This window comes from Oncorhynchus mykiss, chromosome 6 (assembly GCF_013265735.2).
Source record: "Oncorhynchus mykiss isolate Arlee chromosome 6, USDA_OmykA_1.1, whole genome shotgun sequence".
Lineage (NCBI taxonomy): Eukaryota > Metazoa > Chordata > Actinopteri > Salmoniformes > Salmonidae > Oncorhynchus > Oncorhynchus mykiss.
Window position 1 is genome coordinate 29,942,406 of NC_048570.1, and position 25,683 is coordinate 29,968,088.

Consider the following 25,683-nt stretch of genomic DNA (forward strand, 5'->3'; position numbering starts at 1 on the left):
CTGCTGCTCCCCTCTCTGGGCTGACAGGCACAGCTGCGCTCCCTAGCCCATGAGCATCCACCATGGGCCAGCCAGGCTTTCAAAGAGATATTTCTGTGTGCTAATTGACTGTCAGTGTGTCTGTGTTATGTTGGACTCCACTCTTCACGCCCCCTCCTGACCACTGAGCAATTGATCTGTGATTAAGTCAAGTATAACAGAGAGTGTGTGTGTGTGTGTGTGTGTGTGTGTGTGTGTGTGTGTGTGCGCGTCAGTGGGAATATGATGCAGTTGGGTCTTAAAATAACAACGGTGGGCCTCCTGGTTGGCGCAGCGGTCTAGGGCACTGCATCGCAGCGCTAGCTGTGCCACCAGAGACTCTGGGATTGCGCACAGGCTCTGTCGCAGCCGGCCGCGACCGGGAGGTCCATTGGCTTAGCGTCGTCCGGGTTAGGGAGGGTTTGGCCGGTAGGGATATCCTTGTCTCATCGCGCACAAGCGACTCCTGTGGCGGGCCGGGCGCAGTGCACGCTAACCAAGGTCGTCAGGTGCACGCACGGTGTTCCCTCCAACACATTGGTGCGGCTGGCTTCCGGGTTGGATGCGCGCTGTGTTAAGAAGCAGTGCGGCTTGGTTGGGTTGTGTTTCGGATGATGCATGGCTTTCGACCTTCGTCTCTCCCGAGCCCGTACGGGAGTTGTAGCGATGAGACAAGATAGTAACTACTAACAATTGGATACCACGAAAAGGGGGTAAAATTGAAAGAAAATAAAAAATAACAGCGGTACGGTTTGTTCCCCTCTGTTTCAGCGAGCCCATCACGCCACAGCCTCTCTGAATGGAGGATGCAGAGCATAGCACGAGACTCCGAGGACAGCTCAGAAGAGGAGTTCTTTGATGCTCACGGTAAAACCACCATTTTGATATAGACTTTTTAGAGTCCTAGAGTAGGTTACAGTAGACAACACTATTAGTGTGTTCCATTCCCATAACCCTACTGTTGCTTCCTCCTTTGACTCTGCATGCGTCTCTTCAACACAGATCAGTTCTTAAGCTACCCAGATACCCAGCATGCTTTTGGCCTGCGGTTGAAATAGGTGGGTGCAGCTCGACACTTCGGTTCATCTGCTGGGTGAGCCCAGGAGAGGACTCACCCCGGGTTTTTGGCTTGTCCTGAAGAAGTGCTGAAATCATCACCCTCTATCTTCACCTGTTTCCCATTGACAAAACTATCTCACCCTGCCGTCCTAGACACACAACACACACCTTTACGCCCTACCTATTGCATTTATCAGACCGTTCGTAAAGACTAAGTCTGTAAAGCTCATCACATCCACCACACATTGCCTATTGAGAGTCAATCATCCCATCATGTCAATCCACAAAATGATGTTCTATTACCTGTAGGTGTATGGGTGGAAACATGATTAACTTAGATTTCTGTATATGACATAATAAAGTAGGAAGTAATGGAATAAGAATAATAAAGCAATGCATGTTTCCTAAGCATCAGTATCATTTAAATAAATAGATACAATGTGGATTAAATATGTGGATTAAATCTGTATCAACTGTTGAAACTGTTCATGAGATGTCATGAAGTAACTGCATTGTAAATGTGCATTTAGCTGCATGTTCAAATATATATAGCTGTATGCTTTTGGTGTTTGTGCCATTATTTATGTTCACAATGAGATGGTAGCTGTTTCTGGTGAATATAAATTGTTGTTTCATCCCTGGATTCATCTGTTTTCCCACTAACCATCATACAGTGTGGTATGTATATACCATTATGCTCACCCCAGTATGTGGCTATCGGGGGTCTTCAACTTTTCATTGGACACCTGATTGGTTCATTTTAAATCAATTAAAATGTGGAAACTAAATGCTGAAACATAATGAATTAGTACTTCACTGTAACAATTTTATTATACAAGCAACCCTACTCAGTCTCTTCATGAGTTAATCCCTTAATAATGAACTCTGAAAACATTGCCATAATGAGCAAGGATTTCTAGAGCAACAGTTTGGTGGGGTTTGTAATGTAATAGGACAGTAAGTACAGACATTGGTTCCATGGAATCTTTTCCTCATTACATTTTCATTGTGGGCAGTACAGTAGCATATCATAAGAGCTGAGAACACCCACCATGCCTTGTCTCTGTATGAGCCGTTCATTAAGATTACCATGATCAGATGGTAATATAATTTATAGAGATTACAAGGATGACAAGCATACATGCAGGCATATGTAATGTGCATGTAATTAAATTAACAGAATCAAGTCTGTTAGTAGGCATATAGCTGCAACATTCTGTCATTGTAGTGCCACAGTACTTACACTGTATCCATTCATGACCATTGCATGTCAGACCATGGAATGATTAAACCAATGTGACACATGAATGCTACTGCTCTGTAGCATCATTTGAATAAATTCACACTGAAAAGTGTTTGAGCGTACTCCGATAAATGCTCCCGCTCACATAGCAGCTTTTATACTGCTCAACTTCTTTACCTGGACTGAGCTTCTCCCTGATCTGTGCAACTGAGGACCAGCAAAACATTGTTTTGGAGGTTTGAGTGGTGACCTTTTGATAAAGCAGAAGTGCATAGGCTACAGGTTGTGTAATGTGATTTCACTGAAAGATCCCAGTGGTTTGGTGATTTGATTGAGGAGGCTATGCTATTCCAAAACCACTATGGTTTCTAAAGGAACACATACAATTCAGGGTAGTAATTACTTTATCAGTATTAATATTTATCTACAATGATTGGCCACATGGCCAGATAATATCCTATGGTAGAGATCAGGGTGTACTGTGTGTTTGTATCTATCTGTACTCAGCCAGTACACAGAAGCCCCTTTCACATTTGTGAACAAATAAATGTCTATAAAGTTCACAGAATGTTTGAGAATGATCTGTGACTGGTCATCTGGACCCAGTTTTTCAAATGTTATCTGGATTTCGCCTCTAGGGTAGGATTAAATGCATAGAAATATATTGAAAAGAAAGGATGAATCATTGACTTGAATGGGGACACCCCCGTTCTATTCATTCTATTTCTATGCATTTAATCCTATCTGATAGGCAAAATCCAGATGGATAACTTTTGAAAAACAGGGCCCTAAAGTACTTTACACCACTGATATTAAGTAAAATTACTTTAAAGTACTACTGAAGTACTACGTTTTGGGGGGTATCTGTACTTTACTATTTATATTTTTTACAACTTTTACTTCACTACATTCCTAAATAAAATATTGTACTTTTTACTCCATACATTTCCCTGACAACCGAAAGTGGTCGTTACATTTTGAATGCTTAGCAAGACAGGAAAATTGTGAAATTCACGCACTTACCAGGAGAACACGTGGTCATCCCTACTGCCTGCCTATGTTCTGGTGGACTCACAAACACAAATGCATCTTTTGTAAATAATGTTTGACTGTTGGAGTGTGCCCCTGGCCATCCATACATTTTTTAAACAAGAAAATGGTGCAGTCAGCTTTGCTTTATATAAGGAATTTGAAATTATTTCTACTTTTAGTTTTGATACTTAAGTATATTTTAGCATTTACGTTTACTTTTGATACTTATATTTAAAACCAAATACTTTTACTCAATTAGTACTTTAATGGGTGAATTTCACTTTTACTTGAGTAACTTTCTATTAAGGTATCTTTTACTTTTACTCAAGTATGAAAATTAGGTACTTTTTCCACTACTGCTGAATATATTGTAGATGGGATAAAATGGCACATTGACTTAACAGGTGTTATACTTGGTAATATGGACACCTGGTAAAACAAATCCTGTCCCTTCTCCCCACAGAGGACTTGTCAGATGATGAACAGGTTTTCCCCAAGGAGATCGCCAAGTGGAACTCCAATGACCTCATGGACAAGATTGAGGCGGCTGACGCAGAAGACAATCCTGGTATGGAGACGAACCCTATGTGTTGTATTATGGGAGATAGGCGAGACAGAGGAGATGGAGTTTGTGTCAGTGTCTTTTTTTACCAACAGTGTTATATTACTCTGATTCTCGACGTTAAAGTGTGTCTCTGGATGTTTCTGCAGGAGAGCTGTACAAGGATATGGCAGGGGACTATGAGAGGGCAGCCAGCGAGGAGAGACTAGATGAGGTAGGTACTTGGGAGGGTGAAGGGCTTTTCAACTGAACATTGGTATACCAACAACACCATGACAGCCAGACCCAAAATTCGTAACATGTTACGTACAGTTGAAGTCGGACGTTTACAGCTACTCGCCCAAGCCTCTCCAGGTTCTCCTTTACCCAGATCCAGATAGCAGATGTTCTGAAAGAGCTGCAAAACCTGGACCCGTACAAATCAGCTGGGCTTGACAATCTGGACCCTCTATTTCTGAAACTATCCGCCGCCATTGTCGCGACCCCTATTACCAGCCTGTTCAACCTCTCTTTCATATCGTCTTAGATCCCCAAGGATAGGAAAGCTGCCGCAGTCATCCCCCTCTTCAAAGGGGGAGACACCCTGGACCCAAACTGTTTCAGACCTATATCCATCCTGCCCTGCCTATCTAAGGTCTTCGAAAGCCAAGTCAACAAACAGGTCACTGACCATCTCGAATCCCACCGTACCTTCTCCGCTGTGCAATCTGGTTTCCGAGCCGGTCACGGGTGCACCTCAGCCACGCTCAAGGTACTAAACGATATCATAACAGCCATCGATAAAAGACAGTACTGTGCAGCCGTCTTCATCGACCTTGACAAGGCTTTCGACTCTGTCAATCACCATATTCTTATCGGCAGACTCAGTAGCCTCGTTTTTCTGATGACTGCCTTGCCTGGTTCACCAACTACTTTGCAGACAGAGTTCAGTGTGTCAAATCGGAGGGCATGCTGTCCGGTCCTCTGGCAGTCTCTATGGGGGTGCCACAGGGTTCAATTCTCGGGCAGACTCTTTTCTCTGTATATATCAATGATGTTGCTCTTGCTGCGGGCGATTCCCTGATCCACCTCTACGCAGACGACACTATTCTGTATACTTCCGGCCCGTCCTTGGACACTGTGCTATCTAACCTCCAAACAAGCTTCAATGCCATACAACACTCCTTCCGTGGCCTCCAACTGCTCTTAAACGCTAGTAAAACCAAATGCATGCTTTTCAACCGTTCGCTGCCTGCACCCGCACGCCCGACTAGCATCACCACCCTGGATGGTTCCGACCTAGAATACGTGGACATCTATAAGTACCTAGGTGTCTGGCTAGACTGTAAACTTTCCTTCCAGACTCATATCAAACATCTCCAATCTAAAATCAAATCTAGAGTCGGCTTTCTATTCCGCAACAAAGCCTCCTTCACTCACGCCGCCAAACTTACCCTAGTAAAACTGACTATCCTACCGATCTTCGACTTCGGCGATGTCATCTACAAAATAGCTTCCAATACTCTACTCAGCAAACTGGATGCAGTTTATCACAGTGCCATCCGCCTTGTTACTAAAGCACCTTATATCACCCACCACTGCGACCTGTATGCTCTAGTCGGCTGGCCCTCGCTACATATTCGTCGCCAGACCCACTGGCTCCAGGTCATATACAAGTCCATGCTAGGTAAAGCGCTGCCTTATCTCAGTTCACTGGTCACGATGGCAACACCCACCCGTAGCACGCGCTCCAGCAGGTGTATCTCACTGATCATCCCCAAAGCCAACACCTCATTTGGCCGCCTTTCGTTCCAGTTCTCTGCTGCCTGTGACTGGAACGAATTGCAAAAATCGCTGAAGTTTGAGACTTATATCTCCCTCACCAACTTTAAGCATCAGCTATCTGAGCAGCTTACCGATCGCTGCAGCTGTACATAGTCTAATGGTAAATAGCCCACCCAATTTTACCTACCTCATCCCCATACTGTTTATTTATTTACCTTTCTGCTCTTTTGCACACCAATACCTGTACATGACCATCTGATCATTTATCACTCCAGTGTTAATCTGCAAAATTGTAATTATTCGCCTACCTCCTCATGCCTTTTGCACGCAATGTATATAGACTCTCTTTTTTTTCTACTGTGTTATTGACTTGTTAATTGTTTACTCCATGTGCAACTCTGTGTTGTCTGTTCACACTGCTATGCTTTATCTTGGCCAGGTCGCAGTTGCAAATGAGAACTTGTTCTCAACTAGCCTACCTGGTTAAATAAAGGTGAAATAAAAAAATACACCTTAGCCAAATACACTTAAACTGACATTTATACAATTCCTGACATTTAATCCTAGTAAAAATTCCCTGTCATAAGTCAGTTAGGATCACCACTTTTATTTTAAGAAAGTGAAATGTCAGAATAATAGTAGAGTGATTTATTTCAGCTTTTATTTCTTTCATCACATTCCCAGTGGGTCAGAAGTTTACATACACTCAATTAGTATTTGGTAGCATTGCCTTTAAATTGTTTAACTTGGGTCAAACATTTCAGGTAGCCTTCCACAAGCTTCCCACAATAAGTTGGATGAATTGTTTGCCCATTCCTCCTGACAGAGCTGGTGTAACTGAGTCAGGTTTGTAGGCCTTCTTCCTCTCACACGCTTTTTTCAGTTCTGCCCACACATTTTCTATAGGATTGAGTTCAGGGCTTTGTGATGGCCACTCCAATACCTTGACTTTGTTGTCCTTAAGCCGTTTTGCCACAACTTTGGAAGTATGCTTGGGGTCATTGTCCATTTGGAAGACACATTTGCGACCAAGCTTTAAATTGACTGATGTCTTGATGTTGCTTAAATATATCCACCGAATTTTACTTCCTCATGATGCCATCTATTTTGTGAAGTGCACCAGTCCCTCCTGCAGCAAAGCACCCCCACACCATGATGCTGCCACCCCCGTGCTTCACGGCTGGGATGGTGTTCTTTGCTTGCAAGCCTCCCCCTTTTTCCTCCAAACATGATGATGGTCATTATGACCAAACAGTTCTATTTTTGTTTCATCAGACCAGAGGACATTTCTCCAAAAAGTACGATCTTTGTCCCCATGTGCAGTTGCAAACCGTAGTCTGTCTTTTTTTTATGGTGGTTTTGGAGCAGTGGCTTCTTCTTTGCTGAGCGGCCTTTCAGGTTATGTCGATTAAAGGACTCATTTTACTTTGGCTATAGATACTTTTGGACCTGTTTCTTCCAGCATCTTCACAAGATCCTTTGCTGTTGTTCTGGGATTGATTTGCACTTTTCAGACCAAAGTACGTTCATCTCTCGGAGACAGAAGGTGTCTCCTTCCTGAGTGGTATGACGGCTGTGTGGTCCCATGGTGTTTATACTTGAGTACTATTGTTTATACAGATGAACGTGGTACCTTCAGGCGTTTGGAAATTGCTCCCAAGGATGAACCAGACTTGTGGAGGTCTACAATTTTTTTCCTGAGGTCTTGGCTGATTTATTTTTATTTCCCCATGATGTCAAACAAAGAGGCACTGAGTTTGAAGGTTGGCCTTGAAATACATCCACAGGTACACCTCCAATTGACTCAAATGATGTCAATTAGCCTATCAGAAGCTTCTAAAGCCATGACATCATTTTCTGGAATTTTCCTAGCTGTTTAAAGGCACAGTCAACTTAGTGTATGTATATTCTGACCCACTGGAATTGTGATACAGTGAATTATAAGTGAAATAATCTGTCTGTAAACAATTATTGGAAAAATGACTTGTGTCATGCACAAAGTAGATGTCCTAACCGACTTGGTGAAACTGTAGTTTGTTAACAAAACATTTGTAGAGTGGTTGAAAAACGAGTTTGAATGACTCCAATCTAAGTGTATGTAAACTTCCGATTTCAACTGTAGATGCGGTCTGGCTGAGATCATATTCAGACAAAATATCAACATTAAACATGCAGGAGGTATGAGCTAAAGGGGAACTTAAATCCCAGTCACCCAGCCACTAAAGCGCTCAAGCCTAACAGTAGGTGTTGAAGTGAATATTCTGTGTAGGGCTTTAGTGGTGGCAGTCAGAGAGGTGGACTCCTTCAAGCACTCTCTGTCCTCTTGTGTTCAGATGCGTGGCTCTGTTAGCAGCCAAGCCTATAGCTCTACCATTCCCACCATCACCGTAACCAAGCACCAGTCAGTAAGTAAACTTCCTGTCCCATTGCATTATGGGCCAGAGTAGATCCACAGACACCCTAACAGACCCAGTAGTAACTGCCCTGCTCCTGTCTTTTCCCTAGCCCACCCCCTCTACTCCTCAAACCCCCTATCCCTTATGAAATATTCTCTGAACTGTAGCCGTGGAGTGTATTGTGTACAGCCTCTGTGAAAAATGTGAGTTTTTGAACACACAAAAACTTCACATTTACATTTTCCCTTTTTATGTGTGTGGTTTTGTATTTGTATACAAATGTGTCTCTGCCCTTGGTTTTTCTTGCTGTTGTAGTGGTTGGCTAAAGTTGGAAGCGTTTGCAGTGTGACCAGCTGGGGTGTAGGTTGGTCAGCATCTCTTAATGATGCTCTGAGTGTGAAGAGGAAAGCTGGACAGGCATGCTGTTGCTGGATAGGGTGTAGTTATCACAAACTGTATATGCTTCCTGAGTTTCATATCTGAAGGAAGTGGAAGTGCAAGCTGAACACACAATGAGATGTTTCGCTATATACTAAAGAGGTGTGTGCAACCACAAAGCCTTGTTAGTGTCTCAGTGTGGTTTTGTGAGTAAGTCAAGAAGCATGTTGTCGGTGGTCATGATACTTTAGTAGCCAAGCCAGAAGCATGGTTCTATGGGTGAATGGCTTAATTTCCCTTGCGTTTAACAGATCTCTCTAATGTCCCTCATCCTGCCTTTTCTCTTTACCTCCCATTCACTCCATCCATCCCCCCTCCTTTCCTCCCCCATAATAGGACCTGTCCTCCCAGCAATGTCTGCAGCCTTCTAAGATTCATGTGCTGATCCTGGTGTTACATGGGGGCAACATCCTGGACACGGGCGGAGGGGACCAGACCAGTAAGCAAGGTGATATCAACACTATCAGCACGGCCTTTGACGCAGTGATGCGCGTGCACTATCCCACTGCGCTGGGCCGCATCGCCATCCGTCTGGTACCCTGTCCCGCCATCTGCGCTGAGGCCTTCTCCCTGGTGACCAAGTGAGGGACACACACACTCTACACAACCGTAGATATTGTGTACACAACCTACTACTATTACTAACCTTCCCCTGTGTGTGTATCCCTGGCTTCAGTCTCAGCCCATACAGTTATGATGAGAGCTGTCTGTCTAGCAGTCAGGACCACATCCCCCTGGCTGCCCTGCCTCTGCTGGCCACCTCCGCCCCCCAGTACCAGGAGGCTGTGGCCACCGTCATCATGAGAGCCAACCAGGTGTACAATGACTTCATCAGGTCCCTGAACGGGGCAACCTTCTCTGGCCAGGTGAGGTGCTGCTACTGACCTGTCAGCCTCTCCGTTAATACGGGCCTGTCAGCCTCCCCGTTAATACGGGCCTGTCAGCCTCCCCGTTGATACGGGCCTGTCAGCCTCCCCGTTGATACGGGCCTGTCAGCCTCCCCGTTGATACGGGCCTGTCAGCCTCCCCGTTGATACGGGCCTGTCAGCCTCCCCGTTGATACGGGCCTGTCAGCCTCCCCGTTGATACGGGCCTGTCAGCCTCCCCGTTGATACGGGCCTGTCAGCCTCCCCGTTGATACGGGCCTGTCAACCTCCCCGTTGATACGGGCCTGTCAACCTCCCCGTTGATACGGGCCTGTCAACCTCCCCGTTGATACGGGCCTGTCAGCCTCCCCGTTAATACGGGCCTGTCAGCCTCCCCGTTGATACGGGCCTGTCAGCCTCCCCGTTGATACGGGCCTGTCAGCCTCCCCGTTGATACGGGCCTGTCAGCCTCCCCGTTGATACGGGCCTGTCAGCCTCCCCGTTGATACGGGCCTGTCAGCCTCCCCGTTGATACAGGCCTGTCAGCCTCCCCGTTGATACAGGCCTGTCAGCCTCCCCGTTGATACAGGCATGGCCTGCTCTTTAATTGGAGCTCTAAAATGGCAAGAGCATGTTTCCAAGTCAAATAGGAGATTTCTTATGAAAAACATCATTTGGATTTGAATCCTTTCAGCACCAAATGAATTATGTGGGTGTTTTCTGTTTCTGAATTATGTGGATGTTTTCTGACACTAGCATTCAATAATTGTCGCAAGTTGAATTTAGTTTCCATTTTTCTAACAAATTGTCAGAGGCTCACATTATTTGACAGATTATTTTTACTTATGTGCGCCTGCAAATGTGTGGGTGTGTTTGATTATGTGGTTATTACAGATGATTATTTTAAAACGGGTTGGAAGCCGTTATCTGTATCCTGTTGGATATCTAATGACCTGATCTGTTTTAGTAAATTGACCTGTGACCTCTGTGTAGGTGTGCCTGATTGGGGACTGTGTGGGAGGGATCCTGGGGTTTGACGCATTGTGCAGCAGCAACCAAACTATTGGTGACAGCCAGAACAGCAGCCGCAGGGGCAGTGTAATCAGCGTACAGGTAAGATAAACCTTGATGCTTATTTACTCTCTCTGTTCCTAAGCTTTACATCGTTACCCATACTCCAAATCACAGACACTCACTCACCTAGTAGCTCGAAATAAAAGTTACAACACTCTACTATTTCACCACCACATTTCTCCGCTGAGAAGCACACTTATCCAGCGTCCAACCTAGGTCTGGTGCCGTTTGCATGTCAGTCAAGTTCAGCATACATTCCCCATCCTCTGCCCCCCCCCCCCATCCTCTGCCCCCCCCCCCCCCCCCCAATCCCCCCCTGCAGGACCAGGACCTCCTCTCCCCAGGCATCATCATAAACAGTGGGCACGGCTCTGCCTCTCCCACTCTGGAGGGCAGCCGCCACCTGAGCCTCAGCAACATCGACATCCCCCGCTCAGGAGGACCAGACGACTCCAAGAGACAGCAGCCGCGCAAAAGGAGTGGAGACTCCACATACGAGCTGGACACCATCAAACACCACCAGGCCTTCCTGACCAGGTGTGACAGGATCTATGTTACTACAGTTACATGACATCATTGATGTAGCTGATGGATAATAGTTAATGTCACTGTACTGAGAAGGGTATGGCTATGCATGTGATATTGTAGAGTCATGGGTTGCTGTAATCTTTTACCTACATTGATCTGTCTTTCTGTGTTTGTGTGTATACATGTGTATGTGCTTCCCTCTTTCTGACTCTGGCTGTTTGTCTATTGTTTTCCCCTCAGCCTCCACTCCAGTGTCCTGCGGACTGACCCGTGCTCCCGCAGGTCCAGCAGCAGCACCTTCCAGGATGCAGGCTGTCTGGGGAGGTTTGACTTTGAGGTGGCAGACTTCTTCCTCTTCGGCTCTCCTCTGGGCCTTGTCCTTGCCCTGAGGAAGACTGTCATTCCTGTGCTGGATGGTAATCCCACCTAAACAGAGGGAAAATGAATAAAGTGCTTTAAAAATGTGTTATTTTAATATGTGAACATTTTTGTGCTATGAATTGGGAAGTGAAAACCAAGGAGGTACTATGGGGTCTCATCTCCTTGAAACCCCCTTCTCCTTCTTTTATGCCTGTCAACGTCTGTCTCCCCTTAGTGGCCCAGCTGCGCCCAGCTTGCCAGCAGGTCTACAACCTGTTCCATCCAGCCGACCCCTCGGCCTCGCGCCTGGAGCCCCTCCTGGAGAAGAAGTTCCACCTCCTGCCCCCCTTCAACGTACCCCGCTACACACGCTTTCCCCTGGGGGACGGCAACTCCGCTCTACTGGGTGAGCACACTGGAATGAGAGCTGGAAGAGTTCACTCAGACACACACACTCACACACAAGCCAGTACCTGTATGAGCGTATATCTGTTGTGGAAATATATGTAAACAAAAAATGTACTCATTTGTTACATTCATTGGTTATATAGCCCTTGTTTTGATTAACCATTGGGGACTCTGTGGGATGTAGCAGAGTGTGTAGAAACTGACAAATGTGATGGATTATGTTTGTTTTTTGACTTCTCTCCCACACGTACAGGGAATGTCTCCGAGACCTATTGCCAGTGGTCTGTTGATTGCTATAGTGAGAGGCACCGAAAATAGCTTCAAGTTGAGAAAAATGAAGAAATAAAATAGCCGAACTCTATGCAGTGCATTCAGAAAGTATTCAGACCCCTTCCCTTTTACGTTACAGCTTTATTCTAAAATGGGGAGAAGGGCCTTGGTCAGGGAGGTGACCAAGAACCTGATGGTCACTCTGACAGAGCTCTAGAGTTCCTCTGTGGAGATGAGAGTACCTTCCAGAAGGACAACCATCTCTGCAGCACTCCACCAATCAGGCCTTTAAGGTAGAGTGGCCAGACGGAAGCCACTCCTCAGTTAAAGGCACACAAAAGCCCGATTGGAGTTTTCCAAAAGGCACCTAAAGGACTCTCAGACCATTAGAAACAAGATTCTCTGGTCTGATGAAACCAAGATTGAACTCTTTGACCTGAATACCAAGCGTTAACATCTGGAGGAAATCTGGCACCATCCCCACTGTGACGCATGATGGTGACAGCATCATGCTGTGGGGATGTTTTTCAGCGACAGGGACTGGGAGACTAGTCTGGATCGAGGGAAAGATGAACAGAGCAAAGTACAGAGTGAGAGAACCTGCTCCAGAGCGCTCATGACCTCAGACTGGGTCGACGGTTCACCTTCAAACAGGACAACGACCCTAAGCACACAGCCAAGACAACGCAGGAGTGGCTTTGGGACAAGTCTCTACATGTCCTTTATTGGCCCAGCCAGAGCCCGAACTTGAACCCAATCGAACATCTCTGGAGAGACCTGAAAATAGCTGTGCAGCGACGCTCCTCATCCAACCTGACAGAGCTTGAAAGGAACTGCAGAGAAGAATGGGAGAAACTCCCAAAATACAATACAATTTTATTTGTCACATGCGCCGAATACAACAGGTGAAATGCTTACTTACAAGCCCTTAACCAACAATGCACTTTTAAGAAAATACAATAAATAAATAAAAATAAACAAAGAGATAAGAATAACAAATAAAGGAACAGCAGTAAATAACAATAGCAGGGCTAAATACCCCCTGTATTTACCAGTACAGAGTCAATGTGCGGGGGCACCGGTGTCGAGGTAATCGAGGTAATATGTACATGTAGGTGGTGTTATTAAAGTGATTATGCATAGATAATAACAGAGAATAGCAGCAGCGTTCCCGGGGGAGGCACAATGCAAATAGTCTGGGTAGCCATTTGATTAGCTGTTCAGGAGTCTTATGGCCAAATCTTTTCAGTCTCCAGAGGGGGAATAGGTTTTGTCGTGCCCTCTTCACGACTGTCTTGGTGTGCTTGGACCATGTTAGTTTGTTGGTGATGTGGACACCAAGGAACTTGAAGCTCTCAACCTGCTCCTCTACAGCCCTGTCGATGAGAATGGGGGGCGTGCTCGGTCCTCCTTTTCCTGTAGTCCACAATCATCTCCTTTGTCTTGATAAAGCTGTGCAAAGCTTGTAGGGTCATACCCAAGAAGACCCGAGGCTGTAATCACTGCCAAAGGTGCTTCAACACAGTACAGAGTAAAGGGTCTGAATACTTATGTAAATGTGATATTTCAGTATTTTATTTGTAATACATTTGCAAAACTAAAAAAAAAAAACATGTATCATTATGGGGTATTGTGTGTAGATTGATGAGGGGGGAAAAACTATTTCATCAATTTTAGAATAAGGCTGTAAACGTAACAAAATGTGGAAAAACTCAAGGGCTCTGAATACTCCAAATGTACTGTATGCTGTATATGACTTTGGTTAGAACCAACAGAGTCTGAATTAGAATCCAAGAACAGCATCATCCTGCTCCACTTAGCTCTACTACAACCTGTTGTTGCCTTAGTTACTCCTACTGCAGTATTTCCTGTAGCTCTAAGGGCTTGACTCGCAAATCCTGTTTCACATTTCTGTTGTTCTTGTTATTGTTTCATGTTTTCTGTGTCTTCATTGTCTTTCTTTCCCCTCTCTCGACCTCCTGCCCCCATCTCTGAAAAAACCTACCCCCTTACCCTGAAAACCCTGCCCCCTACCCTCTGATCCCCCACCTCCCCCTTTAGTGGAGACAGTCCAGAGCAACCCTCAGCTCCTGCTCGATAGTGGGACCCCCCTCTCTTTCCGCTGTCAGGAACCTATCAGCGAGACCTGCATCCCTGTGCCCGTGCTAAACTGGCAGGAGGGCTCCCTCAAGGCCACACCTGCTGTTCTAGAGTGTGTGTAGCCTCTCCTCTTCACTTGCATCCCCCGATGTCTCTCACTCTGTGTCGTACATGTCTTTTTGTGTTAGTTGCACCCTCTTTCCACACTGACTTTGTCTGTGTGTATGTTTTCACACCCTTACCAATACTGGTGTATTAGAATGCTTTGGGAATGTTACCCCACTCAAGAGTTGGGGTCACATTACTGGCTGTTCCAGGTCAATCATGTCCTATATGAGCCCTCGTTCTGCAGGATTCAGTCCATTGCCTTTATTATAGCTCATTAGCATGGCCCTCAGAATCTCTAAACATTTTTATGATTTACAGAGACTGCAATGGGTACCACAGTGAATGAAACCTTGACCTGGAAGAGTCTGTCCTTGTTTTGCTGTGTTTCGCTAATGCCATAAATGATTTATGTCCTTTGTAATGGTATGAAAATAGCGTGCCACTTCCTGCACTCGTTGTTGTGATGTGGTTTCTTTGCTGCCGCAGCATCTCCTCAGCATCATATACAAGAGTTGGGGATTGTGTTTTAAGGTGGTAGGCAAAGGTCTCCATATAAACCATAACTGTCTTCTGGTAGATTTTGCCAAATCTGAGGCTTGGAAGCTAAACGGACTGTGTTGCTCAGATGTCGGCTTGAATCATGGAACCCTGCCCCTTGCATTGTAATTGTGTGTCCTTGTGTTTTTCTGCTTGTGATGGTGGTGAATATAGTATCTCCTGACTTTTTTGTTACAACAACATGTTGATTAGCTTCACATACTAAATGAGACTGTTACCACTTTAGTTATACATGGTAATAATAATCCAGCTAATCATTTGACAGATATTAAAAACTTTGAGGCATAGTGCTGTGACAACCAATGGAGTAACATCTCACTTTTAACATGCTGTTGTATTAATCAGTCCACTATCTGATCACTCACTGATTGTCCAAGAAATCTGATGTTGGCACCTGCTGGTTTCTGAAACCATGGTGTGGTCCATCACATTTCTTGGTTGCAACCCCCTCCTCATCCTGTTCCCTCGCTGTTCATCCTCCTCTTGTCTTGTCTATGTCTAATGGGATCTCCTTGTTTCGACTCAATAGCGGATGTTGTTCAGTCTCATGGTGGTGTCTTCATGGACAGTTCGTACCCCTCCTCCCCTGTTACGGGCCCCCACTGCCGGGGCCTGCGCAGGGCCAGTGAGGTCAGCATTGCCAGCCAGGTTTCAGGAATGGCAGACAGTTACACTGCCACCAACATAGCCAACAGTAAGTGTTCTCGTTACCACAAGTATCTCTCTCTCAACTCCTCTTTCAGTCAATCTCTTCTCTCTCCTTAGTTCGACCCCCTCTTTTCTTTTCTGTCCTGTTCTATCTTCCTCTTCCTACTCCACCGCACTCCTTCAATCTCCTCTCAATCTTTTCTCTCTCGCTCATTCTAACCGTCCTTACTCAGACTGCACACATCACTCAGTGCACCGGATCCCGAGCGGCTCTGTAGGGACCCAGTTGTGCCTGCATTCACGGAATAACCACATAGTTACCTGCTAGCTAGCGCCAACACATTATAACACCTGTGATGGATTGCACTGCTCTAAGCCCCTTCATCATAGAGGGAGCAAACAGTGGACGTTGTCCATTGATCAAATACAATGTGCCAGAAGATTATCACTCTACTACTAAAGAAACCAAAGCTCACCTCCTTTCACTTCGTGTCTGTCTTACTCTGACCCATTGTTTGAATATAAATGCAAAGGCTGCGTTCTGCATTTATTTAATGTTTGCCATGCATGTAGAGACCCGTTTAGCTGAATCATTCCTGCATTGTTCGCTCCCTGTCGCACTGTCTGCCTAGGTGACCAAGCTTCTGTTGTTTGATGTAAAGATTTTCTCCCAAAGTAGTGGATATGTCCTATATAAGGCCTAATAACACCTACAGAAGTATCACATGGCTTTAAAAACATTTACTAACCATGTACTCAGTTGGGAAGTTGCAATAGTGCGTTGATGAGATCATTTCTAGTTCATGGTTATTGGAAGAAATGCCATGGAAAACGTTTTTCACTGTTCAGGAATACAACAAAACTAAGAGTTCAAAAAAAGTATGAAAATGGGTTTTGTTGAATAAATAATTAGAACCTTTTTTTTCAGTTCATCTGAAGACCAATCAGACACTCAATTGAATATTTTGTTTTGAAGACATTTTCAGGTTGTGAATGCAGCTCGTAGCAAAAGTACTTCACATGTATGTTTTGTAAACTGGAATTAACTGCATTATACAGTATGACACCAATTTCCTTTGTCATTATCCATCAATCATTTTCACCTGGTTTTCTTTCTTTTTGTTTTGTTTCCCATAGCACAACCATGTCAAATTAACCAAACCAAAAAACTCAGCCTTTTGTCCCAAATCGCCCTGACATCACAAACCAAATTCTCCCTGAGAAGCACCCCTAAATCCCATAGAAAAGAAAGGACTGATCCAGTCCGAGGATCTACTGACACAGACAACGAGCCACAACCAGACCCAGAGGCAGACCCAGACGCTAACAGAGGTGTAAGCCCCTGTGGCTCTGGTCAGTTAGAGAGACACCTGTCAGCTGGCCTGGATTATACCATATATGACCTGGTCTCCCTGGACTCCCAGGCAGAGGTGGATCAAGGTATTCTTCTAAGGGAATGGACCCTATCAACTCTGTACCAAAGCCAGGCTGAGGCTACTACTGACTCCTATCCTCCTCCTCTTTAAATCCTCATTTATTGTGCAATCAATCTCTTTTCAATATGCTTCTTGGCTGCCCTAGACATCTCCCAGCTTGACTCACTCTCCCTCTCTGTTTCTATGATGAACTCTGCTCTGAAAGGACTGACCCCAACCCTCTTCCCTGGTGGAATATGTATATTATATACAATAGTCCCAACAAACTTTACACTTTAAAAGTGTAACATACCCATCATCCAAATGATATAGCGGGAAGGCTACTGGCCCAATTTACCAGTCTCTGCCTCACAGTTAACACCATTGAACATAGGTGAGTTCATGAGAAGTCCACCACCAACAAAATGGAAGATATGTTTACAAAACCATCACACCATTTTACCACTGTCATGTGGTGGAGCCCTATGGACACTGTAACAGATAAGGTTCAACAGATATTTTTGTCCCGGCCCGTTCTGGAGGCAAACATGAATTGATCAGTCCCAGTGTGAATCCACTTAGTTAAGTTTTATTTGGTGTCTTTTTAATCCCATCTTCCCGTTTCTTCATGTTTCATATACTAATACAAATAACTATGCTTCTTTAACATTGACTGATGTTTCATATACTAATACAAATAACTATGCTTCTTTAACATTGACTGATGTTTCATACACTAATACAAATAACTATGCTGCTTTAACATTGACTCATGTTTCTTGTACTAACTTTAACAATATAATTATTGCATAAACATTATCTTCCCTCCTGTATTTGTTTCAAAGCTTTGTCAGCTGGGAGTAACACTCTTCAACTCCTGTCTTACTTCCCTTCTAGCTGAGGAACTGCTGTGGACTATCTGGGCTTTGATAGTGGTTTATGAATGAATGCAGTCTTCCTTCAAACGGTTAATGTTTTTACCTTTCCAGGGGTGTGTATTGGGATGTTTTTGCCCCTCTGCCCCCATGCCACCCCACGCTTACCCATGTACCCCCTCTCACCGTGCAGTCGCAGCCCGTTGGTGGGGAACCAAGCGTATGGACTTTGCCTTGTACTGCCCTGATGCCCTGACAGCCTTCCCCACGGTGGCACTACCGCACCTCTTCCATGCATCCTACTGGGAGTCCACGGATGTAGTGTCCTTCCTGCTGCGACAGGTAAACTCGCCCCCCAAACAGCCTTGACCTGTGCTTCTCGCCCCCTTTACACTAGTCTAGGCATGATGAGTAGGTATGGGGTCATCTATATGTTTCTTTTAGGTGATGAGGCATGAAAACTCCAGCATACTGGAGCTGGATGGTAAGGAGGTGTCAGAATTCACTCCATCCAAACCTCGGGAGAAGTGGCTCAGGAAGAGAACCCACGTCAAGATCAGGGTACGGTCTGGTCCAATCAGAACAGTGTTGACCACTTGAAGAGATTCATTCTATAGGCTAACATTGTAATTGTCTCAATCTATTCATGAGTGTGTGTCTTTGACAGAATGTGACAGCCAATCACCGTGTGAACGATGCAGTGTTCACAGAAGATGGGCAGCAGGTTGTGACTGGCCGCTTCATGTACGGACCTCTTGACATGGTCACATTGACAGGGGAGAAGGTGGGCCCTCTCTCTGAGCAATCATTATTTTTATTTATCATTACAACAAAGAAAACAGTATGTGTGTAACACAAAGGCCTATATACAAATATGTATATACCTCCCATCTTATGTACTAATTCCTCCATCCATGAGTCATATCTGTATTTGTTTTCAATCCAACACACAGCACATGTATGTGCAAATCCTATGTGTTTGTGTTCATAGTTGTCGTATATCTCTTTGTTTACAGGTGGACATCCACATCATGACCCAGCCCCCATCTGGAGACTGGGTGTACTTTGACACGGAGCTGACCAACAGCAGCGGCCGCGTGTACTTCATCATCCCAGAGAGCAAACGGCTGGGGGTTGGTGTCTATCCGGTCAAACTGGTGGTCAGGTGAGACTGGGGGTTGGTGTTTATCCGGTCAAACTGGTGGTCAGGTGAGACTGGGGGTTGGTGTCTATCCAGTCAAACTGGTGGTCAGGTGAGACTGGGGGTTGGTGTCTATCCGGTCAAACTGGTGGTCAGGTGAGACTGGGGGTTGGTGTCTATCCGGTCAAACTGGTGGTCAGGTGAGACTGGGGGTTGGTGTCTATCCGGTCAAACTGGTGGTCAGGTGAGACTGGGGGTTGGTGTCTATCCGGTCAAACTGGTGGTCAGGTGAGACTGGGGGTTGGTGTCTATCCGGTCAAACTGGAGGTCAGGTGAGACTGGGGGTTGGTGTCTATCTGGTCAAACTGGAGGTCAGGTGAGACTGGCATCTATGGCACGTTCTTCTATGGCCTCTTTCAGCCAATCCAGTCCTGAGGCCTGATACGTGGTGACCTCGCTTTTACATTTCTCTAATATATTTTTTTATTCTGTTTCTTAATTTCTTTCCATTTGTATCAGTCTCTCCTCCTCCATCATGAAATTATTTTGTGTCCCATCACTGCCAGGGGGGACCACACATTTGCAGACAGCTACCTGACAGTGCTTCCCCGTGGGACAGAGTTTGTGGTGTTCAGTATAGACGGCTCATTTGCTGCCAGTGTGTCCATCATGGGGAGCGACCCCAAAGTGCGCGCCGGAGCAGTCGACGTGGTCAGGTAATATGCACCTGGCATCATCACTTGGTGGATAGTCATAACCACCAAAATGATTGAGCTCTGTTTTTGTTTCTATAGTTGTATTGCACTCTCTCCACTCTTTCTTATACTATTGGATTTCTTTCCAGGCACTGGCAGGACCTGGGCTATCTGATCGTCTATGTGACAGGGCGTCCAGACATGCAGAAGCAGAGAGTGGTGGCCTGGCTGTCTCAGCATAACTTTCCCCATGGCATCGTCTCCTTCTGTGACGGCCTGGTCCACGACCCACTCAGACACAAGGCCAACTTCCTCAAGTCACTCATGGAGGTCAGGATGGGAGTGGGGGTTGGGTGGTGGGTTTCTGGAGGGGACTGAAGGTGGGTAACAGGCTGGGGGTAGGTTCAAAAGTAGTTGAGGGCTAAGGGGAATGGTGCAAAATGCATGATGGGGGACAATGAAGGGAGAAGAGATGATTGAGGAGATGGGGCAAACAAAAAGATAATGAGAGATTTTCAAGAAAATAAGTTGTCTTGGTCAGAATTTATAGATGACACGTAATTTTCTGGTTCCACAGGCTCACATGAAGATCTTTGCTGGCTACGGTTCTACCAAAGACATTTCCGTCTACACCTCCATCGGCCTCTCTCCCTCCCAGATCTACATCATTGGCCGACCCTCCAAGAAGATGCAAGCTCAGTGCCAGGTACGATACACATGCACTTCTGACATTTTGAGTTTAGTCCTGGCCCTGAAGTTTACTATATGCAGCACGACATTACATTTTATGACTGTCTCTTTCCCCTGCCTGTCCCAACAGTTCATTACTGAGGGCTATGCGACCCACCTCTCTCAGCTGGAGTACAACCAGCGCTCCCGGCCACCAAAGACCAGCAGTGCCCGCATGGTCCTACGGAAAGGCAGCTTTGGTCTGGGTGCAAAAAGCGACTTTCTGCGGAAGCGGAACCACCTGCTGCGCACCATTTCCGCCCAGCCGGCCCCCAGCTCGTCCACCGGCAGCGGCCACAGCAGACCAGAGCGCACACAGAGCCAGTCAGACAGCCACAGCCACAGCCAGCACGGCCCGGGACCAGCCCAGCGCAGCATGAGCATGGCAGCAGGCTGCTGGGGCCGCAGTGGCAGCACAAAGCTGGAACCTGGGATTTTCAACCCAAAGTAGGGTTGGAGAGGTAGATAAGAGAGGGAGGATAAGGAGAGTGTGTAAAGTTAGAGAAGAGGATGAAAATGAGAAAGGAGGGAAAGGCTGCAAAATAATAAAATAAATTGAGATGACAAGTAATTTCAAGATGGGAGTATTGCTTAAAGTAGGCTTTCAAGGCTCTATATATAGACAGGAAGTAGAATGAGAGAATACAGCATTGAAAACCTTAGGTGCTACGAACCAGTCTTTGTAAAGCGACACCATCTGAATCAACAAAAATATACGGTCAGAGGCTCTTTTTACTTCAGACAGTGATACAATGGAGAAAAGCCTTTTAAGAAGCATCTTATTTAAGCAAGGAACATGCATGCACAACACACAAACCATTGGCCAACAATAGCAAAAGTTGCTAAAGAAAAAGTTGCATATTGTTTTAGTGTTTATTTATCAATGTCTGTAATACCAATACATAGTGTGTGTCCTGGACTGGGGCTTCAGAGTGGAGCTGGTTCCATTCTCTGGTAATTCAGCGCCCCCATGCTGCAGGTTTGGGTTAAGTCCTGATAGATCAATGTTCCCCATCTTCCACCCTGGGCTATACAGGTGTGTTTTATCCTCCTTGCACCATGGCAGTCTACAGTCTCCCAGAACCACACAAATACAGCCAATATAGAATCATGGCATTTCTTCAGATACTGCAATACTTCCAGGTTTGTGTACCAATTGCTCTTTGGTTACAGTTGAGAACCCAATTATTGTCTGTGCTATCATACAGAATGTTACATTAGCTATAGGCCACTGCAATCATTACCTACACAACAGGTATATTTATAGATATCACTTTCAGGGCAAACTTGTATTACTGTAAGGTGATGTGCCAAAGTAGGCCGTATGAAATTGTATACTATATGTGAAGGGATAAGCTGAATCCAAGATGTCCTTTGAGACAGGCTGAAACTGCTCTGTGGTCCTCGTTTGGGATGATTGATTGTATAGTTGAAGATGATCAAGGCTTGTCTATAATATTGTTTGTTGAGCTGGGGTCAGGTCTACCAAGGGGCCATTATCTAGTATCCTCTTCACACGGAGGAGATTCACAATCAGGATACACTTTTTAATTATTTTTTGATAGATATAAATGTATATATACTTTTTTTGTGAACTTAAGTGTTTTAGTTCTGTTAACTACATAGTGTTTCATTTTCTAGGTTGTTTTCTCAAGCAATCATTCGCAGCAGCCAATACACAGCAGAGGTATTTGCCTTGCACAGTATTGTATTTCTACCAGATTGACTGATACATTAATACAAGTCTTGTGATTTGCATTATCTGCTATTATTACAGTGCATTCGGAAACTATTCAGACCCCTTGACTTTTGCCACATTTTGTTAATCTAAAATGGATCAATCTACACACACCATAATGACAAAGTGAAAACAGGTTTTTAGAAATGTTTGCAAATGTAAAAAATGTAAAGGACATAAGTATTCAGACCCTTTGCTGTCAGCTCAGGTGCATCCTTTTTCCATTGCTTATCCTTGAGATGTTTCTACAACTTGATTGGAGCCCACCTGTAAATTCAATTGATTGGACATGATTTGGAAAGGCACATATATAAGTTCCCACAGTGCAACGGAAGCCAGTAAAAAGCACAGGACAGCCTGTTTGTAGTTTGACAAAAGGCACCTAAAGGACTCTTAGACCATGAGAAACAAGATTCCCTGGTCTGATGAAACCAATATTGAACTCTTTGGCCTGAATGCCAAAGGTCACATCTGGAGGAATCCTGGCACCATCCCTACGGTGAAGCATGGTGGTGGCAGCATCATGCTGTGGGGATGTTTTTCAGCGGCAGGGACTGGGAGACTAGTCAGGATTGAGAGAAAGCTGAACGGAGCAAAGTACAGAGAGATTCTTGATGAAAACCTGCTCCAGAGCGCTCAGGACCTCAGATTCGGGTGAAGGTTCACCTTCCAACAGGAGAGACCTGAAAATAGCTGTGCAGCGATGCTCCCCATCCAACCTGACAGAGCTTGAGAGGATCTGCAGAGAAGAATGGGAGAAACTCCCCAAATACAGGTGTGCCAAGCGTGTAGTGCCATACCCAAGAAGACTCGAGGCTGTAATCACTGCCAAAGGTGCTTTAACAAAGTACTGAGTAAAGGGTCTGAATACTTGTAAAAAATTTACATTTTATATTTGTTTTTTTTATTTGCACACAACCTGTTTTTCCTTTGTCATTACGGAATATGTGTGTAGATTGATGACGGGAAAACAACCATTGAATCAATTTGAGAAAAAGGCTGTAACGTAACAATGTGTAAAAAGTCAAGGGGTCTGAATACTTTCCGAAAGCACAGTACCATGTATTTAGAAAATATGAAATACAATCACTTCCTAAGCTGTAAATAAGGCACTGAATGATTATGCACATAGACGATACTATTTAGGTTCAATTGGAAGTCATTTGTTGAAGCCTCCGATGAACAGTTTGTAGATAATGTAAAGAATATGCTTTGGAAAGTAGGAACACAGAGTTCAGATTTGTTCAATAATGTTGATTAATAATTTAAGATGATTGACCGTCAGTTTATCATTCAAATGATTTGTACTACCTTGTTTCAAACCTGTGTAGAACTATAACAGTAATCGACCAATGAGAATTGAAATGTTAGTGAAAAGGTTCAATATTACCCACACGCATGCCACAGCAGCAGATCCACCATAGAGAAAGAATTCCACAATGCATCGACAATCAGTTAAGCAGGCACATGCAGAAGTAGAGAAACAGAATGTCTTGGTGCCGTGTGATTTGAGACATACGGGTATAAACATGATCATAGAAAATTGTTTCGACAAATGGCATCTTGGTTGAACTGTTATTACATTGCTTATGTGATCCTGGGAAAATAAGGAAGACTGTGTGAGGGATATATGGGGAGGGAGGACCATCATGGTGAAGTGGGGTCGTCTCAATCTAAACAGATTGCTCTGGTAGGGAATGAATGAGGCACCAGACTGTCTATAGCCCTATTTAAACTGCTGTATTTACACAGGCAGACTCATTCTGATCTTTTGGACAATTAAGGGAAATAGAGCTGATCTAATTGGTCAAAAGACCAAATTGTAAAAAAGATCAGAAGTGGGCTGCCTGTGCGAACACAGCCAACCTGGCACTAACGTTCACACTTTGTCCTGATCTTGTTCACATTCTGATTGTCATCAGACCTTCCTGATCACCTCCGTAGGTAATTAAGCACACATTGTGTCTGAATATCAATCAAGGGTAAACAGATCTGGATGGTCAAATCATCGTAATAACGGCCTCAAATTATTGACAGGTATCACGGTTGATTTATGGCATCAGTAATTGTCTTAAAATAAATAAATAAATATTTTTGAAAGAATAGCAGTCAAATATTTTGCATACTGGGAGGCACCTGCTAATCTGTTCACAATGCGAACACAGTGGCAGGATGAGGCACTTTGGCTGCGTTTAGACAGGCAGCCCCATTCAACAACAACAAAAAATACACTAATTAGTCTTTTGACCAATGACATCAGATCGTTTTCTTATGTGATTGGTCAAAAGACCAATTAGATGAAAAAATATCAGAATTGGGCTGCCTGTGTAAATGCAGCCATTGATGGGATTCAATTATTTGGCCAGGTTTACCCCCAGTGGGAGGAGTTTGCAGTCTGCTCAAAACAGAAGTGATGTAGCCTAGGCTAGATAAGGCACGTGAAGTAATGAGTAGGATTCTGTGTTTTTGCATGCAAAAGTGATTGCTTTGTGAATGTGATTGCCTTCCCAATGAAAACTAGTTTGAAAAGTTTAACATATATTTTAGGAAAAAGAGCTGTATGTTTCTGGATGATACAGCATGCTTCCTTGTTGAAAACATGGCCGAGCTGCGCAGATTACTGTTCAATTTTTAGAAGGGCGCTCCTCCCTCATCGCTTTTGCCCGTTCACGAGCCATAGACCAGTGCACCGAAGCTCAGGTTAACAGAACTCCCTCATTGTAATACAATATCTAGAAGCGACAAACCTTGATCAGATAGTGATTGGATCATATTGATCAAATCATAAAACTTGCATGTTAGCACAAGGTTTGAACGAGGCTATTGTGAACCCAATGTTCTAGAATCCTTAGATAACCACCAATTAATCTCATACATATATGAGATCATGCTATTCCTGTTCAATTTCCGACTATAGGCACATTCCAGGGGGACTCTGAAAGCATTGCCCCAAATACACAAACATGCAACAGGCATGGTAAATATGCAGTCAGTTGAGCTGGAGGGGCTTGTGTGGTAAAGGAATGCAGTTTTAACTGATACTGCATTATGCTTCAAGTCTCTGTTCATATGATATGGTTACCTTTTCTTTAAGTAGCACATAACTCTAAGGGCAACCCACATGGATTTCTCTGTAGATAACACTGAGTCCTTCTGTGCATCCTGACAGTGAAATTGGATAAGACAGTTTAGCACATCCAGCTAAAAGAAAACATGCACCCTTCTAACAATTATTACATGGCTGCTCTTTAAAGCATCATCCTGCTCCAGAGATACTGTATCAGTCAACTGGACATTGCACAGATCTACCTTTACATTCTCCAGGTGTCAATCATCAGTTAAACTCAAGACACCTCTACACAAAAACAATCCCCATAGTTATCCTACTGGCAAATCCAGATATTACCACAGGCCTTACAGTACATTTCCCTTTTTGCCTTAAATTTGCTGTTTCCCTGTTCTGACTCATGCCTCTGGAATAATCCTCCAGTAGAATTTGCTGTATGGTCACTGAAAATGACCATTTTTTACCAATGAGACGTTGGTATGACTTTTATGTCTGGTTGGTTGTATCGACAGGGAAATAGTATAAATGTACATAGGAATATATTACAAATAAAACTACTTGCACCCGTATCATATCAAGCCTCCACTCTGC

The 25,683-nt window shown here is 44.6% G+C and overlaps 1 protein-coding gene across 6 annotated transcripts in view; it reads left to right on the forward strand.

Moving 5' to 3' along the window:
- LOC110525702 (membrane-associated phosphatidylinositol transfer protein 2) overlaps nt 1–20,842 on the forward strand; it is a 78,892-nt gene extending 58,050 nt beyond the window's left edge. For 2 of the 6 annotated variants that reach the window (XM_036979803.1, XM_036979806.1), the window contains 21 exons: nt 790–885; nt 3,816–3,920; nt 4,064–4,128; nt 8,012–8,083; nt 8,849–9,093; nt 9,189–9,378; nt 10,372–10,491; nt 10,775–10,989; nt 11,221–11,396; nt 11,576–11,746; nt 14,080–14,232; nt 15,314–15,478; nt 16,570–16,872; nt 17,916–18,064; nt 18,167–18,283; nt 18,390–18,506; nt 18,739–18,887; nt 19,430–19,579; nt 19,708–19,888; nt 20,136–20,264; nt 20,379–20,842. In XM_036979803.1, the coding sequence (XP_036835698.1) occupies nt 790–885; nt 3,816–3,920; nt 4,064–4,128; nt 8,012–8,083; nt 8,849–9,093; nt 9,189–9,378; nt 10,372–10,491; nt 10,775–10,989; nt 11,221–11,396; nt 11,576–11,746; nt 14,080–14,232; nt 15,314–15,478; nt 16,570–16,872; nt 17,916–18,064; nt 18,167–18,283; nt 18,390–18,506; nt 18,739–18,887; nt 19,430–19,579; nt 19,708–19,888; nt 20,136–20,264; nt 20,379–20,738 (3,428 nt within the window). In that variant the 3' untranslated portion in view covers nt 20,739–20,842. The remainder of the gene's footprint in view (nt 1–789; nt 886–3,815; nt 3,921–4,063; nt 4,129–8,011; nt 8,084–8,848; nt 9,094–9,188; nt 9,379–10,371; nt 10,492–10,774; nt 10,990–11,220; nt 11,397–11,575; nt 11,747–14,079; nt 14,233–15,313; nt 15,479–16,569; nt 16,873–17,915; nt 18,065–18,166; nt 18,284–18,389; nt 18,507–18,738; nt 18,888–19,429; nt 19,580–19,707; nt 19,889–20,135; nt 20,265–20,378) is intronic. The other 4 variants (XM_036979807.1, XM_036979805.1, XM_036979804.1 and 1 more) reach the window with 4 other exon arrangements.
- Nucleotides 20,843–25,683: the final 4,841 nt, after the last annotated feature.